Source organism: Anser anser (genome assembly GCF_964211835.1).
Source record: "Anser anser genome assembly, chromosome: 27".
Classification (NCBI taxonomy): domain Eukaryota; kingdom Metazoa; phylum Chordata; class Aves; order Anseriformes; family Anatidae; genus Anser; species Anser anser.
Genome location: NC_139748.1, coordinates 5,723,235 through 5,739,456, shown reverse-complemented (window position 1 = coordinate 5,739,456; position 16,222 = coordinate 5,723,235). Strand labels below are relative to the sequence as shown.

The 16,222-nt window shown below is 62.6% G+C and overlaps 1 protein-coding gene across 2 annotated transcripts in view; it reads left to right on the top strand.

Moving 5' to 3' along the window:
* The first annotated feature begins 2,629 nt into the window (after window positions 1–2,629).
* The window catches only part of LOC310886965 (receptor-type tyrosine-protein phosphatase V-like), a 40,678-nt gene continuing 27,085 nt past the window's right edge, over window positions 2,630–16,222 (top strand). Inside the window, exons 1-6 of one of the 2 annotated variants that reach the window (XM_083812276.1) lie at window positions 2,630–3,792; window positions 9,154–9,233; window positions 10,285–10,408; window positions 12,660–12,926; window positions 13,636–13,905; window positions 14,420–14,686. In XM_083812276.1, coding sequence (XP_083668402.1) covers window positions 3,759–3,792; window positions 9,154–9,233; window positions 10,285–10,408; window positions 12,660–12,926; window positions 13,636–13,905; window positions 14,420–14,686 — 1,042 coding nt within the window. In that variant the 5' untranslated portion in view covers window positions 2,630–3,758. The remainder of the gene's footprint in view (window positions 3,793–9,153; window positions 9,234–10,284; window positions 10,409–12,659; window positions 12,927–13,635; window positions 13,906–14,419; window positions 14,687–16,222) is intronic. The other variant, XM_083812277.1, reaches the window with a different exon arrangement.

Here is a 16,222-nt window from a genome sequence, read left to right as displayed (position 1 = left end):
AGGAGGTCCAGATGTCTCCTGTCTCCCACGAGGAGCCGGGGCTGCTCTGAGCAGTGGCGGCCGCCCCGCGTGTCAGCGTCCCCTGCGCCTGCCTCCTCCCAGTGGGTCACAGTCCCCGGGCGCCCACACTCCCAGGCTGGCTTTCAGGCCAGACTCTCTGCCAACAGCCTTTTTCTTTTCTTTTTTTTTTTTTTTCCTTCCTTTTTTTTTTTTTTTTAAATAATGCTCAGCAACGGAGGGGAAAGAGGATGTTTGTCAATGGAGCACATATCTGTGCCTTTCCCTTGGGGCCTGGTGGGCTGGTGCCGTGCCCAGGGCAGTGAACAGCTGAGGAAGAGGTGGGTGGGGATGAAGGAGCCGGGCAGGGGGCTCAGGACTGGGGCTAAGGGGTGGCAGCATTCAGGCAGGGCGCCCTTACCTGCAGCACAGCAGCCAGCAGGCACTGGGGGGTGAAGGGATGGACCCAAGGCAGGAAGGACACCAAAATTACACGGGGCTCTGCTCAGGACCCCGACACACATCCCTGCCTCTGCCGCTAACCTCGCAGCCCCAAGGGCAGCTGGAGCTGGCCCAGGAGGAGCAGGGGTGGTGGGGATGGAGAGGCTCAGAGCTCCTGGGGACCAGCAGCAGCATGATGATCCACGGGGGCAGCGCAGCACCGAGCCCCTCCTGCACCCTGCAGAGCAGCGCTAAACCCTCGCTCTCATCCCCTCGGCGCATCCCCAGGGTCTCGCAAACACCCCCCATGGTTGGGGTTCATAAGCAAGTGGTGCTCATAAACCGTGCTTTCATCTCAGAGGGGAGAGAACAACGCAGTGTGCTGCTGCAGGACTCTGGTAAGGGTCCCGCTGCTCCTGGAGCCGATCCTTCCCGACCTCTTTCCCTGCCAGACGTCCCCCAGCAGGGACTTGCCTCCCCGCTGAGGGTCTGCTGCGGGACGAGTCCTCTGCCCTAGTGGAGCTGGAAGAGCTGCTCAGAAAACAGGAAAACATTTGACCAGGAAAACGCAGTGAGACGTTCCCTTATTCTGCAATGTTTGTTGTTTTAGGCTCTCCCCACCAAGCGGCTCGAGGCGAGCAGCAGCCTGCCTGGTGCCCCCGAGCCCTGGGGCAGTCCCAGACCCCCCCCAGCCAGCCCGGCCCGGCCTCACCACCCACGGCAGAAGCAGGACAGCGTGGCGTCGCGGCCCAGATGCCAAGCTCGCTGCTAATGAGAGGCCAGGGGTGACAAGGAGGCTCGGCACAGCACCCTGACACCCCGTGCCGGCATCCCGCCCGCTCTCCGCCCTCCCCTCCGGCAGCGGAGCCGCTCTGCTTCCCCACGCGCGGATGGTAAACTGAGGCAGGGCAGGGTGTCTCCGCTCAGAGGTGAAAATAGCTTCTGCCAGAGCTTTGGATGTGGCCGGGCTCTCCACACCGTGCCCCCACCCAAGGCAGGTTGGTCACCTCCATGGGCACATTGCGGGCAGCCACCGGGCAAGCAGGGCTGGGCTCTGTGTGGCTCCGCGAGAGCCTTGGGGTGCTTCAGTCCTCCTGAGTCAAGCAGCAGGAGCTCGGGCTGAGGGGATAGAGACTTCTCGGGGCTCTGGAGGAAAATATCCAGCAGGCAGTGGTGGAGGAACCGACTGGGCATCATCCCCCTGCGACCGCCTCACCCCTGCTCCAGAATTGCAGCACCCACCGGGTGAGGCAAAGCTGCCAGCAAACCCTTAACAACTGCCAGCTGCAAGCCCGGCACCGTGTCCAAGAAATATCCCACGAAACAGCTTCTGGGAGGGAGAAAGCAAAGTGCCTCTGCCCGCTGGGATGGGTAAAAGCAGCCTGGGGACCAGCCTGGCTGGAGCCGTGCCAGCCCCAAATGTGCGCCTGGCTGGGGAGGGGGTCTCAGGGATGGGGGTGCAGCAGGACATGGGGTGGGGATCCCCGTGAGGAAGCAGAGCTGCCCGCCTTTGGGGGCTGGAAGCGGAGAGCAGCAGGCGCTGCTGGCAGCCAGAGAGATGGCTCGTGTTGTGTTTGGCTCTGGGTGCTGCCAGGGAGAAGCCAAGGAGCTGCAGAGGGAACTGCTGCCAAAGCAGCAGCCGTGCAGCGGGGAGGGAGCACCCCTGGGTGCTGCACAGGGACACGGCACCGCCGCGGTGCAGGGTGAGCCGCGGACATTCGGTGCTCCCCCATCACATAAGGACCAGCTCAGCCCTCGCACAGCCCCATCCTGCACCCGTCTCCATGCTCTGGGAGCCTCCGAGGTGACCCTGCTACGGGGATGGGTGCGAAACGGAACCCGCTGGGGTCCGGCACTTTGTGGGGTGGGCTGGTTGGGAGCTCGGTGCTGTGGCGGCGATGCTGGCAGGGGGACGAGCAGGAGGGAAAGCAGCCAGGAAACAAGACAGGACCTTGCCCTGCCTTCGCCGCGAGCTGCCAGGCAAGCCTCCTGCCTGCAGGCATGGAGGATGGGGAGGTCTTGTGTTTACTCCTCCAAAAAAAGAGACCTTTCTCCCCGAAAACAAACCCTTTTGTGTGCAAATGCAGCCGTCTGGCAGGTTTGTTCGTGTGCAGGAAACTTTGAACCAAAGGGCCGGGGCTGGTTTCATTTTGAGGTGAGTTTTTCAGTTCGCGGTGGTATTTGGAAACTGAGCTGCTTTCCAAATTTGGAGCCTGTGTTTTTGCAAGCTGCCGAGCATGGCCGCGGTGTCCAAGGCTTCCTCCTGTCCCTCCCGTGCGGGCAGGCTGGTTTGGACGGAGCCACTGTCGCCGTCCCTCTGCCTTTTCTCTGCAGAGCTTTGCCAAGCTGGGGGTGAGGGAGCTGCCGACGGGGACGGGTGCCTGTAGGGGGAGGGCTCAGCCCCCGTGCTCCAGCTGAAACAGCCCTGGGGGGACAGGGAAGGGGCAGAGGCAGACGAGGCAAAGCCCCCCTCGTGCACCGCACAGCGGATGCAGGAACTCGCTGCTCCCACGTGGGGCTCAGCCAGGCTGATCCTGCCAGCAGCCCAAGAGCCCAGAAACATGAGCAACATGAGCAACGTGAGCTCCAGGCCTCGTTTTCAACTGGGGCCATAGGAGAAGGGTGTCCTCACGCTCACCTTCTCCTGCTGCATCCATCGAGATGGGCGAGGGACCTGCTCCCTGGGACCTGCTCCCAGCTCCTGGTTTTCCTCTGCTCACCAGGGTGGGGACCCCACTGGCCTCCTGGATGTGCTCTCAGCATGCCCTGCACCTCCGGGGCCAACATACCGACCGCTCTCCCTCCACCTCCCCCTTCTAGGGGGGCTACGAGGCAGCAGGGGCTCTCCCCGCGGGCCGGTGCCCAGCCTGATGGCACTCAGGGCGGTGAAGACACGCTAACCACGGCCCGCAGACATCCTCAGGGCTGTAGTCTGGATGCCTGCACTGCTCCATCACGGCCTCGGGGCTCTGCCTGTCCCTCTGCAGTAACGGCATGAAGGGACACTTGCTTCCTCCAAAGGTCCCACGGCGCAGTGCCCCAGCGCCCACGCTGGCGCGACAGCCTGCTGCACGCACGCTGCCCCGCCACCCCGGGGTGCGGACCCCTGAGTCATGGGGCCACCACCAGGGCCACCTCCATCCAGCTGATCCCTCCTCCGTGGCATCCTGCAGGCGCTGGCAGAGGCGCTGGGCGAGCCCAGGCGGGCCTTTCCCCGGACCAGCCCAGGCTTGAGCGTCAGGGCTGCGCACAAGCGGGAGTAAACAGCAAGCGTGAGCGCGCGGAGCCACCGCCGCGCGCGCCAGGCTCGCGGGGAAGGGATGCGGACCGTGCCGGGGATGGCCACCAGCAGAGGTACCAGTCCCGCTCCATTCCCCCTCTCCTTTGCCAGACGTGAATGCGTCGGGATGCGTGCGGTGGGGAAAGGAGCGTGGATGCTCCTGTGCTTTGGCATGGTGCAGGCAAACCCTGACCCGCAGAGCTGGGGTGGGCTGCAGGGGATGGGGCAGGATCCATGCGTGTGTACCATCCTGGGGAATTCCTGTCCCGTCCTGGGGAACTCCTGTTCCATCCTGGGGAATTCCTGTCCTGCCCTGGGGATCTCATGCCTTGGTTTCGCCACACAGCGAGGTGCAGGCGGGCACCAGGAGCTGCTCCCAGTGCTGCCAGCAGCGCCTTCCTGGTCCTGTGAGTGGGGGTCCTGGCAGCACCAGGCTCCTTCGTGCTCTGCGTCTGCCCTCAGATTTGCGTCCCAGGGTGGGAGCAGAGCCCTGTGGGGCTATTGGCGAAGGTTTGGGAGCTTTAGGGGGCTGACCAGGTGCTGCCCTAGTGCTGCTTGCAGCAGGAGTGTGGCACGCAGTCTCCAGGCTGCTCTGAGCCTTCCCCACGTGGTGTCTCTCACCCCAGCCAGAGGAAGGGGACTTCTGAGCCTGCTCAGCCCCAGGGGAGTCACCCACACCCCGGGAGGGCAGAGCAGGTCTACCCGGCTCCTCCAGCTTGCTGGGCGTGCTCTGAGTCACCCGCAGCCCTGCTCTTCCCAGCTCTGCAGGCGCCTGGGTGACGCCCGCGGGCATCCCAGGTGCTGCCGCGGGGTCTCATCGGTCACCGGCAGCAAGCGGGGGGAACGCGGAGCATCGCCTTGCTCGGAGGGTCGCTCCTCTCCTTGCCTTCCCACAGCCTGGCCAGCATCCGCGTGTGGCTCTGGGTACAGCTGTGCCCTGCACGTCCCTGCTGCCTGCCTGCTCTCCTCCCCTCTGCGGGATGGGAAGAGCTCCAGGGCTGGCAGTTGTGGGGCGGGAGACAAGCGGCAGCACTGGCAGGGCTCAGCGTGGAAATGATTAAACACCTGCGGGGGATAGGAGCAAGAGCATCCCAGTGCTCTGCAGCTCAGGGTCCAAGCCCTGCGGCGTGTGAACCTCGCAGAGGGAGGGGTCCCAGCGGCACCTGCACCCCCCAAGGGCTCCGTCCCTGGGAGCAGCCGGTTCCCCTCGTTCCTCCCTCGCATCCCCAGGCAGCGCTCGGTGTCTTGGAGGTGGCAGCCGGGGAGAAATCGTGGCCTGGGGCAGCCCACAGTGCTGGTGGGCACAAGGGGAGGCAGGAACCAGGGAGACAGGGATCGGAGGGATGCTGCAGCCCGGCCGAGGCAGGACAGGAGCCCCAAAGCTGCTCCCAGCTTGATCGTGGTGGCACCAGTGTCCCATATAACTGGGCCATTACATGACGCGTTGTCACAGGGTGCCGGAATGGCTGCTAGGCGTCCTGCCCAGGGCGTGATGGCAGAGCTCACAGGGAGCTCACAGAGGGTTCCTCCGTGCTGTGACAGCTTCGCTCGCGGCGTGATGCTGGGCAGTGATGTGCAGGGACCCTCCTTTGCCCATGCCCAGCCTCGGGGGTTTTCTCACCGTGCACAGACCCTGTGGCACCAGTGCATCCTTACGCACGTGCTCTGCTGCACACCTCCACACTCATCCTCACTCCAGCTGCTGCTCCCACGTCTCCAGAGAGGCTGGGGATGAGCTCCGCTCTGCTCTGAGTCTGGCACGGCACAGGGGGGCTGCCAGGAGCATCTTCAGACCAGGTCTTTGCCACTGCACTGCCGCTGCTGTCCCTCTGCACAAGCAAGCGAGCTTTCCAGTGCTGGGCGTCCCCCCCATCCCCCTGCTCCTTGCGGTAGCCCTTTGCTGCTTCACGGAAAATGTGATGACTCGGCAGCCCCTGAGTTTCCAGGCCTGCTTCCAGCTGCTGGGTGGAGAAACCTTCTGCAGTTGTTTTTGGGTCTGGAACAGTTGAAGGCTTCGCTGTCGGGGGGACCGGCCGGGGGCTCTGGCATCCCCAGCTGACAGCAGGCTCTCTCTGCGCCCTCGCCTGCGGTGGCACGATGGCACCGGGGTGGCCACGTGGAGGGCAGTGCTGGCATGTAATGAGCGGCTTTTTCCACCCAGCACGGGTGGCTGCTGAGCCCCACGGCGCCGGGGATGGGGCCTGGGTTTGGCTCCCGGCAGAGTTTCAGGCCAGTTTCCACCGCAGGCACAACCCAAAGCCCCCGAGCTCGGCCCTGGCTCGCTGCGTCCCTGGGTTTAAGTCGATGGGGCTGGCGAGGACGTGTCCCCAAGGCCAGCGGGCTGCCAGCTCCGCTCACCCTGTGCGGGGCCACCAGCACCACGCAGAGGCTGGGGAAGCCACGGGGCAGCCGCTAGGTCTGGAGGCTCGTCCCCACGGCGCGGGCAGCAAGGCACAGTGCTGCAGGCATCCCTGCTCTGCTCCCCAGCCTGGAGGCCAGGACAGGCCCGTTGGTTCCCAAACAAGCCAATACCCAGAGAAACCACCTTGGGGGTGAAGTTTTGTCCCCCCCCAGGGGGCTGTGGCAGCAGTAGTTGTTTTCCAACAAGCACCTGAGATGCCACCTCCCCCATCTCCCTTACAGCTCCATCCCACCGAGCTGGGGGCAGCTGGGTGTCCCCGCTCGCTGTCCCCACTGCTGGACCCTCTTTCCTGTCAGAAACCGAGGTCTGGGCCCCAGCTCTGTGGCAGGCAAATGGTATCACTTGCGCCAAGGAGTTCCTCAGCCCGCAGCCCTCCGGTGTGCCCAGCCTCACCAGTGAGATGTGGGCACCTGGTTGGGCTCTGGCACCGTGCTGCTGCACGGGACGCAGGTGCTGGTGGGCAGGGAAAGATTTTCAGCCCAGGGATGGATGCAGGGAGGACCAGCCCTCAAATCCATGCCAAACTGCAAATGCTGACATATTCCCTCTGAACTCGCAGTCCCCAGCAACATCCAGCCCTGCAGCTCGCCCTCGTAGGGCGCAGGACAGAGAGGGCTGGGACACCAAACCTGGGGACCTAGGGAAGGCTCCCAGCCCCGCAGGGAGCACTGGGCAGGGCAGACTCAGCCTGGCTGGCATTTCCCATGGCTCCACGTGAAGGGGTTCATCCTCCAGCTGGCCTGGAGCAACACGGTGTGCTTTGAAGCTCAATGAGCTCCACCTCCAGTCTGTAGCCTGGGAAAATCTCCTGTCCGTGCCACAGCAGGGGACGCTGCCTCCTGTCACCTGTCCCAGACATCGGGGGATGCGAAATCTCTTCCCAGGGTTTCCCTGAGCCCTTTGTCCCCAGCCATGAGGTGGGGTCATCCCTCCTCAAGCCCCCATGGCAGGGCAGGTGGGGAGCTCCACCAAAAGCTTCTTTACAAATGCACCAGGGGCCCGGCCAGCCGTAACCTCCAGGCTCCCGCCCGGGGCCCCCTGGTAATCCTGGCAAACCCTCACTGCAGCGGGGAGCTCCAGCCTCCTCCCAGCTGGCTGCAGCCGCTGGAAAGGGGCCTTGGGAAACAGTCCCCAGCCCACTGGAGACAGCAGCAGCCAGCCCCGAACCCCCTCTGCCCCAGTCCAGCCAAGCGTCTTGGAGATGCCAGCTGCGGTACCCGTGAGCATCTGCCTTGTACTCAGCCGCTGCCAGGTTTCCTTCGCATAGCCCTGCCTGCAGGTTTTGGGATGGTCGCTGGGTGTTGCCATTGCTGCAGGGAGCAGGATTTGCCCAGTGGGGACCCCAGGCCTGGGGATGACCGCTGTGAGCAGGCTTGGATGGCCCTGGAGGGACTGGGAGCTGCCCCTGGGGCTTCTCCTCCTCCCGAAGGGGGTCTGGGCCTCTGGCTGTGACCACGGAGCAGGACTCCTGGCGCTGCTGGCACTGGTCCCATTCAGCCGGGACCTGGGGAGCACAGAGGGAAAGGGACGTGCATGCTTTGTCCCCGTTCCCAGCTGTCCGCATCAGCCTGGGGGCTTTCAGTAGGTTTGGGGATGGACCCGGGGCTGGAGATGGGTCCTAGTCCAGGGAATTGCCACCTGCTTTGTTCTCAGCTACTTGCAGGGGCTTTCCCACATCTTTGCCCAAGCTTTGGGGGTCGATCTGGCTCTCGCAGGTCCCACCTGACAAAACTCCGAGTCTCTAGGGGTGGGAATTCTCTGTCCTGGGGCCAGCTGGGGGACGTGTCCCCATGGGACCCCATCCTGAGAGCCCAGTGGCTGACAGCGACCGGCACGGCTTGAATAGCCCCCACTGGTGGCCACGCTGGCTACCGGGACAGACTCCCACGGCCACACAGACTGTGCCGGCCTCCGGGATGGATGCATCCCTGAACCTCTTCCAGCGCTGTCCCAGATCTCCAGCGCTGATGTGAAGCCAATGGCATCTCCGCTCTGAATCAGGGCCTGGCACCCAGCCACGCACCGCACAGCCCAGCACCACACAAAGCCCCGTGCACGGCTGGGGCGCAGCGTGCTGCCCGTAACAGCGCTGCAAAGCATGGCTCCGACAGCCCACGAGCAGACAGGGCACAGCTCAGAGCCAGACAGTCCCTCAGGAGGGCAAAGCACGGACCGGGCATCTTCACATCCCTCTCACCGTGTGTGCACCCCCCAGATTCCACCCGCCTGCTCCTGCTCAGGGCATCGCACGGAGGCACACATCGCCCAGCTCACCCAGCACAGCCAAAGCTCCCCTGCCCCATCAGCTCCCCGCACAGAAATCCATGCGTAAACAGCTACAGGATGCACAAACGTGCTTTGCACAGAGATGTCCAGCACCCGGACCCACGCGTGTGCCAAAGTCCCCTCCAGCATCCAAGCCCAGCTGCCAGAGGCTGCGGGTGCCCTCCATCCCTCCGTCCCTCCCCTTGCTGGGGGCTGGTTTGGGCACTCCCTTCCAGCGCAGAGCCGCCATCTGCCCTGTCCTGTCTCCTCCCCTCTCCTCCCCTCTCTGCACCAACTCCCACAACTCTGCACAACTCCTTCTGATGGCCAGGCACTGCTCCAGGCGTGCAGAGACCCAGGCACGGCGAGAGCCCCTGCTCCGAGCCCCCCGGCCAGCCGTTCCCTGGCCGCAGCACACACGCGCTCACACGAGGACGACAGCAGAGCCACCGCAGAGGGACACAGATCCGCAGGAACAATAGCAAATGCTCACAGCGAGAGGCACACACACACACCCTGCGCTTCTCCCAGCCCGGAGGCTCTGCTCCTGCCCAGGGACGGCTGGCAGCGCTGATGTGCGACGTGCCGGCACGCATCGCCTGTCCCCACTGATGCCATCCTGTCCCCTGAGCCTGGGGGGCATGTGGGGATGCAGCCCCTCGCTGCCACGGGAGAAGGGGCTGACTGGGGACAGCCACTGCTGAGAAGCCCCCCAACCCACCCAGCTTGACATCCCTTTAATTTGCAGCCACCCTGGTCCCGATGAGACCACCGCTTCTGCCACTGCTCGTCCTGTGGGTGCCGTGGCTCCTGGGAACCCTGGCAGAGGTAAGCCCTTGTTTCTTGAACCCCCCCCCCCGTTTGTCCATGCAGGCTCCTGGCTCCAGGCTTGCTGGCAGCAAGGGGCTTGCATAGTCCTACCCCGCTGAGGAATGACGGCATGTTTCTGGGCTGCCTCTTCCAGCCGTGCAGCTGCACCAAATTAGCGACGTTTGCAATTACGAGCTGGCTCTTTCCTCCGCTCCCCCCCCCCCCCCCGCCGCCGTGCCCTCTCCCTGTGCCTGGGACCAGAGCGCGGTCCTGCTGCCATGGCTGCGTGGCTGCTGGCCCCAGGAGCTGGGGCTGCCTGCTCAAACCGGGGGTCCCCGGCCCCTTCGCCCCCCTCCGCGCACACCCAAAGCACCGCAGGCAGGGGGGGAGGACAGAAATGAGTCAGCCAGCAGAGCCAAGGGGGAAATAGCTAAAGAAAGATGATTGCTCCTCCGCGGCTTGTTGCGGGACAGGGAGTGGGCAGAGATATTTCCTTTAATGTGGAGGGAACTAGCCTCAACCTAAAGCAGGGCACACCCTGCTTGCTAGCAGCCTGTGGGGAGACGGGTGTCCTGCCAGCGTGTTCAGCACCCGCCGTGGTCAGAAGGGTGCTGGGTGCTCTGGTCCTCGCGGGCCAAGCCCTCGCCTTGCAGCCTGCAGGGGATGGCAGCTGGGCTGAGGTCTGGGGTCCCTCTGACCCCCCCATCATCACAGGGAGGGATGTGGGGGCAGTAAGATGGCCAGGGCCTGCCCAGAGCTCACTCGCTACCCAGACTTGCCCCTTGTACTCTGGTTGTTTTGGTGCGGTGTCCTCACCCTGTTTGCGTGGCACTGTGTAGGTCTGCAGACCCAGGACCCATGCAAAAAGCCAGGGCAGCTCACGAGCTATGTCTGCTGAGTCTGTCTCCCTGCCTTGGCTGGGGGGGACGGTGCGATAAGTGTGCTCTCCTGGGAAGTGGGGGGGTCACAAAATTCTGTGGGGTCATCGCCCCAAATGCTGTGGCTGGGTGGGACCCGAGCCTGGCCAGCCTGAGCCCTGCCCCGACACCACGCACTTCTACTCGTGCAGGGTCTCAGCTCTGGCCACCCCACCTTGGCCGTGTCTCACCGGTCTCCTTCTGTCCCCCAGGGGGAGGGATGCAATCGGACAGCGCAGGCTGGGGCGGAGGGACAGGATGCACCCAGCGACAGAGGTAAGCCGAAGCAAAGGGGTCCCCAGGCTGCGGAGGGTGGTCTTGGTGCCCAGGAGCAGGGAGATGAGCAGACGCCTTGGAGTTTGGAGTAGCTTTGTAAATTCGCTGCTTTAGACTTATTGTGGGCTGCAGATCATGACCAGGGAAGGGGAGGGAGCCAGCCCCATCCCCTTCCAGCAACCAGCCTCATGGCAGCCACAGTTCTTGCAGCAGAGATGAGCTTCAGGGGGGCAGCGAGAGAGATGGACGAGGCTCCGAGCTCCCTCCTCCCCACAGAGCATCAGCAGCAGGGGCACAGCCGTGGGTGCCCTGCACGGAGCCCCTGCAGCCGCCCAGGCAGGATGGTGCTCCCTGCTGTGTGCTCACAGCCAGCACGGTCCCTGCACAGCAAAAACTCTCCCAGGTGACCTGCAGGCACTGGTAGGGGCATGGGACGGACCGGGACGTGGCCCTCGGTGGTGTGGTTCTCGTCTACGGGGTGCGGGGTGCGAGCGGTGTTGTGATCACAGCCTCGGGGCTGGAGGATGTGCCCGGCGTGTGTTAGGTGTGGGGTGTTTGCACTGCAGAGGTGAAAAAGACGACTGCCGAGATGAAGGCAGGCAATTCAGGCTGTCAGAAACCTGAGCCAAGCAGACAAACATGGGTGGAGAACTCATACCTTCATGAGATGACAGGGATCCCGCAGTGAAAAGCCGGCCCTGCGCGACCCCTGTGCAGGGTGCGATCCCTGTGGCTGTCCCAGGGAGGAACCAGCCCTGCCCTCAGCTCCCCAGCCGCATCCCGCTGGCCCTTCCCAGCAGCCTGCTCCCAGGTCTGTGCTAAAACTGCTCAGGGCATGTGCTCGAGGGCCTTTCCCAAGGAGCTGGCCCTGGCTACGTGCTGCCCTTGTGGCCGTCTGGTTTTCCCATGTGCACCCATCCGCTGCGTGAAGCTCTCCTCGGTGTGGTGGCAGGCACCAAATGCATTTCCTGCATTTCATTGCATGAAGTGGAAATTGCTTGCAGTTCTGAGAGCTTCACACCTCCCTAGCTTTGTAGGAAGGGCACACACTGCACCTGAGCAGTCCCAAAGGCGCTCTTGCCCCTGGGGCTCACCCTACACCGCTCTTTGCTGAGTAAAGGCAGCCCCAAGCAGCTCTCTGTGACAATAGCTGCGCTTGTTTAGAGCTTTTGTGCCCTGCCAGATCACAAGTAAGCCTGTTACAACATGTTGCACATCATAAATTTTAAGTGCTAATTCTCACACAAATGCCTTATTAGCACTCAAGCTGCTCTGATGCTTCCCAAAGGCTGAAAGCCATAGAGAGCTCGTCACTTGAAGCAAAGCTGGGGACGGGGAGTGCGCGGCAATCTGCTAGCAGAGGCACGGAGAGGCAGAGACGGAGCGTGGCGGGGTCCTGCTGCCAGCTTGGCCCCGACAGACAGGTTCTGTCCAGCTCCTGTTTGTGCAGGTGGCTCCTAAGCAGCTCTGAGGGCGGGGATCCGATGGCAGTTTTGGCCACCGACCCAACAATTAGCCAAAGCCCCGTGTGCCACTTCCTTGTCCCCAGACGCACTCATCTGGACGCCACAGCACCGGTCCTGCCGCCGCGGCGTGCTGAGTGTGCTGCTGTGGCAGGACCGAGGTGGGGACACACCTGGGCAGGGCACCGAGAAAATCCACGTCCCCTCCCCGTACACAGCACCCTGCTCTGCCCAAACCCATGTCCCCTCCCCACCCACAGCATCCTGCTCTGCCCCTGACATCTCGGTGCTGAGCAGGACAAAGAATAGAAGGGGCCGCTGAACGGCTAGCACTGCCAGCTTTCAGTGCCCAGCACTGGTGACTCCCACTGGGCACTGGTCCATGCGGGATTGGTTTGTCCCCAGCTTTGGGTCTGGTTCACCTGGGTGCTGCGGAGACCTGGGCTGGTTTCTTGGCTTTCCCAGCCCAGGTTCAGTTTAGCTCCAACCTCAGCTGAGGTCTCAGGGCAGGAGCCTGCCCCTCTGCTCTACCCAGCCTGCTCACACTGGCCATGGTTTTGCTTCTGCAAGCTGGGCCCAAAGCACTTCAACATCAACCAAGAAAATCCTGTAAGGTGAGGAGCAGTGCATTATGCCTACTCAGGGCAACTTTTCTGCTGCAGTTGTGGGGCTGTCTGATCAAAACAAGTGATGACATGAAGCCTTTGGAGTCCTTTTGCAATGGAAGAGATGCTCAGGACCTCTTTCACGTGGTGCACGGGGTTTTCCATACCTTCTTGCTTCTGCAGGGATGTTCCTGAACCTCAGTGTGAGCGACCGCGGCCGGTCGGACTCCCTCCTTCTCTCCTGGGATGAGCCGGAGGGGGGTGCCGAGGGATATTTGCTCGCCCTCTCCTCCCTGGATTCGGGCACACTGCTACAGAATGGATCTGCGGGACCCAACACCACCAGTTTCTGGTTCCACGGGCTGACCCCTGGCACATACTATGAGATCGAGGTGACAGCCACACTTGCCTGCATGGACACCGCCAGGGAGACGGTCACAGTGCAGACAAGTAAGGGGTTTGCTTGGGACTGCAGACCCAAAGGGTCTGCGTGCTCCCGCCGGTGATCGCCCCGCTGTTTTGGAGGGTGTGAAGCACAGGGCTGTCCTGTGAATCCATGGGGAAGTTGGGCACATCCTCACAGCTGCAAGGATTAGGATTCTTCACTGATCCCCAGGGCCCAGGGGGTCGCTCCCGAATCCATGTGGAGGGTTGGTCCTACCCCCGCACTTTGAGGTTCAGGCCATGTCTCCTGGGATAACATAGCTAGTGATGGAGCGAGCTGTGATGAGGACTCTGCAGAGAGCTGAGGGCTTGCAAGAAGTCATGCCTGGAGGTTTAGGAAGAGCGATGAGGAAGCAGCATCTGCTCCAAGGTTTGGGGACATCTCTGCCAGTCATTGTCAGTCACTGAGCCTTGTCCTAGGCCCTCCCTGGCTCACACCAAGGAGCTTGGGGAGGACGGGGATAATGGCAGCATCTCTGGAAGGTCATTGAGTAAATCAAGTGCAGGTGAAGGGAGAAAAACTGTGAAAGGACAGCAGGGCTGAAGGAAAGGGCTCAGCCAGGAGAAGGGATGGTTTCAGACAGCTCTGTTTGGTTTCAGACAGCATCTGTCTGATGGTTTCAGACAGCTCTGAGGGTAGGTCTGTCCCACCAGCTCCTGAGCAAGCTGGCAGTGAGACAACCAGCCAAATCCATCCGTGCCACGTCTGATGCAGGTCCCTCACCCGTCCGCAACCTGAGCCTGAGCAGCAGTGGGAGCTGGGCCGCGCTGCACGCCTCCTGGGAGCACGCCAGCGGGCAGCGGGACGGCTACCACCTTGCCCTCTACCACGGCGACTCCCAGACGCTCGTGAGAAATGTGTCTGTCCTGCCAAACGCCTCCACCTTCCTGTTCGACGGGTTGCTGGCCGGCAGCGAGTACGCCCTGAAGGTCAGCACGCTGGCTGGACCCAGCCAGGCCAGCACCAGTATCCACCAGTGGACAGGTAGGGAGGGACTGGTTTGGCAGGACGGGTGTAGCACGTGTGCTGGTTGGGCTGGCCGAGAGGGGGAATTGGATTCCAGGCTCAGGGTGGGCGTCTTGTGTAGGGTGGGGAACAGCCGGGAGCTTTTTGCATCGCTGCTGTGTGCTGAGGGAGGCAGAAAGGGCCACCAGAGCCACCAGTGTGGCAGGACCTTACATATCCGTCCTGCCTCACTGGACCCCACAGCTTGGGTTTCTCTGCTCTGTGGCCCCACGGGAGAAGGGCAGCCTTAGCAAAAGGCTTTAGCTGATGGGAGCTGCAGGGACATTGCATTATCCGGGCTGCTGCAGGCTCAAAATGTCCGGAGGGAGCTCAGGAGCCCCACAGCCCACCTGGGAGGGGACAACCCTCAGCAGACCCCTGCCAGACCCGGAGGGCAGTTGTGGTTGTAGAAGACCTTGGTGGGGGGGTGAGAAGGGTCGTGGGAGCCCCCAGCCCTCCTGTGCACTGCCGAATCTCACTGCTTTCCCCCCAGCACCCTCCATCCCCACCCAGCTGAGGCTCAGCCCTGGCTCCAGCACCAGCCTCTTGGCCTCCTGGGCAGACGCTGGGGGTGCCGCCTGGCTGCACCTCGTGCTCCGCAACCTCCTCACGCAGACGGTGACCAAGACCCTGTCGGCCAAGAGAGGTCTCACCAGCTACACCTTCCAGCACCTCCACCCCGGCACCCAGTACTGGCTGGGGCTGAGCGCTGTGGCCGGGCCCTACACCGTGGAGGGGCCCAACGCCACGGCCTGGACATGTGAGTAATGGCGGCCTTGCCTCCTTGCCTCCGGTCCAGCTGCTGAATGTGGAGGTCTCCTGCCACAGCACTTTGTGCAGAGGGCAGTTCTTCTGCTTGGATCCGGTCTAAAGCCACCCCAGGACCCAACTCTGGGGCCCTGTGATGGCAGATAATGGGACAGGGGGCCCATGGGGCTGGGAATGTTTGGCAACACATGAAGCTGGAACAAGCCTTAGGAAGCCCCAGGGAAACACAAACACCCAGTGCAGGGGAACCACAGGCAGAAAGAGGCCTGCAGTCAGGCAGTGACAGAGGCCAGGGACCGCACTGGGATCATAGTGTCCCTGAGGAGGACCATGGAAGGGCCAGAGCCTCGGGAGATCCCACTGGTGGGCAGTGCAACTGGGGCCAGGCTCCTGTGTGCTGTGGGGCTGTCTGATGGCACCCGAGGAATCAGTGGGCAGGGGACAGCTCTTTAGCTGATTTGAGCCAGAGATTTCTGGAGGGGAATGGATCTTTGGTCCCCTTTCATTGCCGTCACGAGCATGTTTTGGTAGCACCTGATAAACTTACCCTGATGGATGCTCCTAATGAGTCGGGTGCTGTACAAACAGAGCCACAGAAGCCAACTCTGGTAGATCAAGACTCTGAGGGCAGTGCTCCCAGACCCCAGCCAGTTCCCTCATCACCCCCCTGCCTGCACCTTCTGACCTCAGGTGACGGCCCCAAGAGAGGGTGGCTCCCCCCACAGCCCTTGTTTGCTGCCATCGCTTTGTCCATAGCACTGGGAACAGGTCTGGCCCCATATTCGCTCTCCCAGACCTTCCCAGGAAACCACAGGGAAAATGGAGAGAGCGATCCAAGGCCTGGACAGCGCAACGACTCCTGAAAATGAGTTCACGCCGAACGCCAGGCAAGCGCTGGCCCTCTCTAGTGACGAGCAGATTAGGGAAATGCCAAACTGTAGGCTTGGGACTGTTGTGCCCAGCGGCTCGTCCTGGCCCCGTGTCGCTCACTGCCAGGCACACGTGTAAGGATGGGGTGTCACCAGACTGCAGGTCTCCAGCTCTGCCAGTCCGGGAAGCCAGAGCCTGCTCACTGCTGACTCTGCAGCTGGGATTTTGGAAGATCTCCACAACCCCAGCTGTTTTCTTTCTGCTCTGGAGCGAGCCTGACTCAGTCCCTGCAGTCGCTGTCTGCAGCTCTGACCTACCCGGCTGCACGGACGTCCCAGTGCCAGACGAACAAGCCAGGGCGGCCGGCCAGTTCGATCCAGGCCAGTTCCTGGGAATATCAGCAAGCTCATACGAGTGGAGATGAAGGGGCCCTTTAGGAATTTCACAGTGGGGCTGCCAGCTTCATCTGAGCTCCGCTAGACCAGGAATGGTTGCACTGGGGAGTGGAAACAGCATGCTCTAAAACGATGTCTAAGGCTGGATGTAATCCTGCAGATAAGGAAGTAGGGAGAGAGGCTCCGGGGTACATGGGGAGATCTTAGGGTCTTGCATGGCACCTGCTCACACTATTGCTTTTCCCTTTTGACCGAGCAGTACA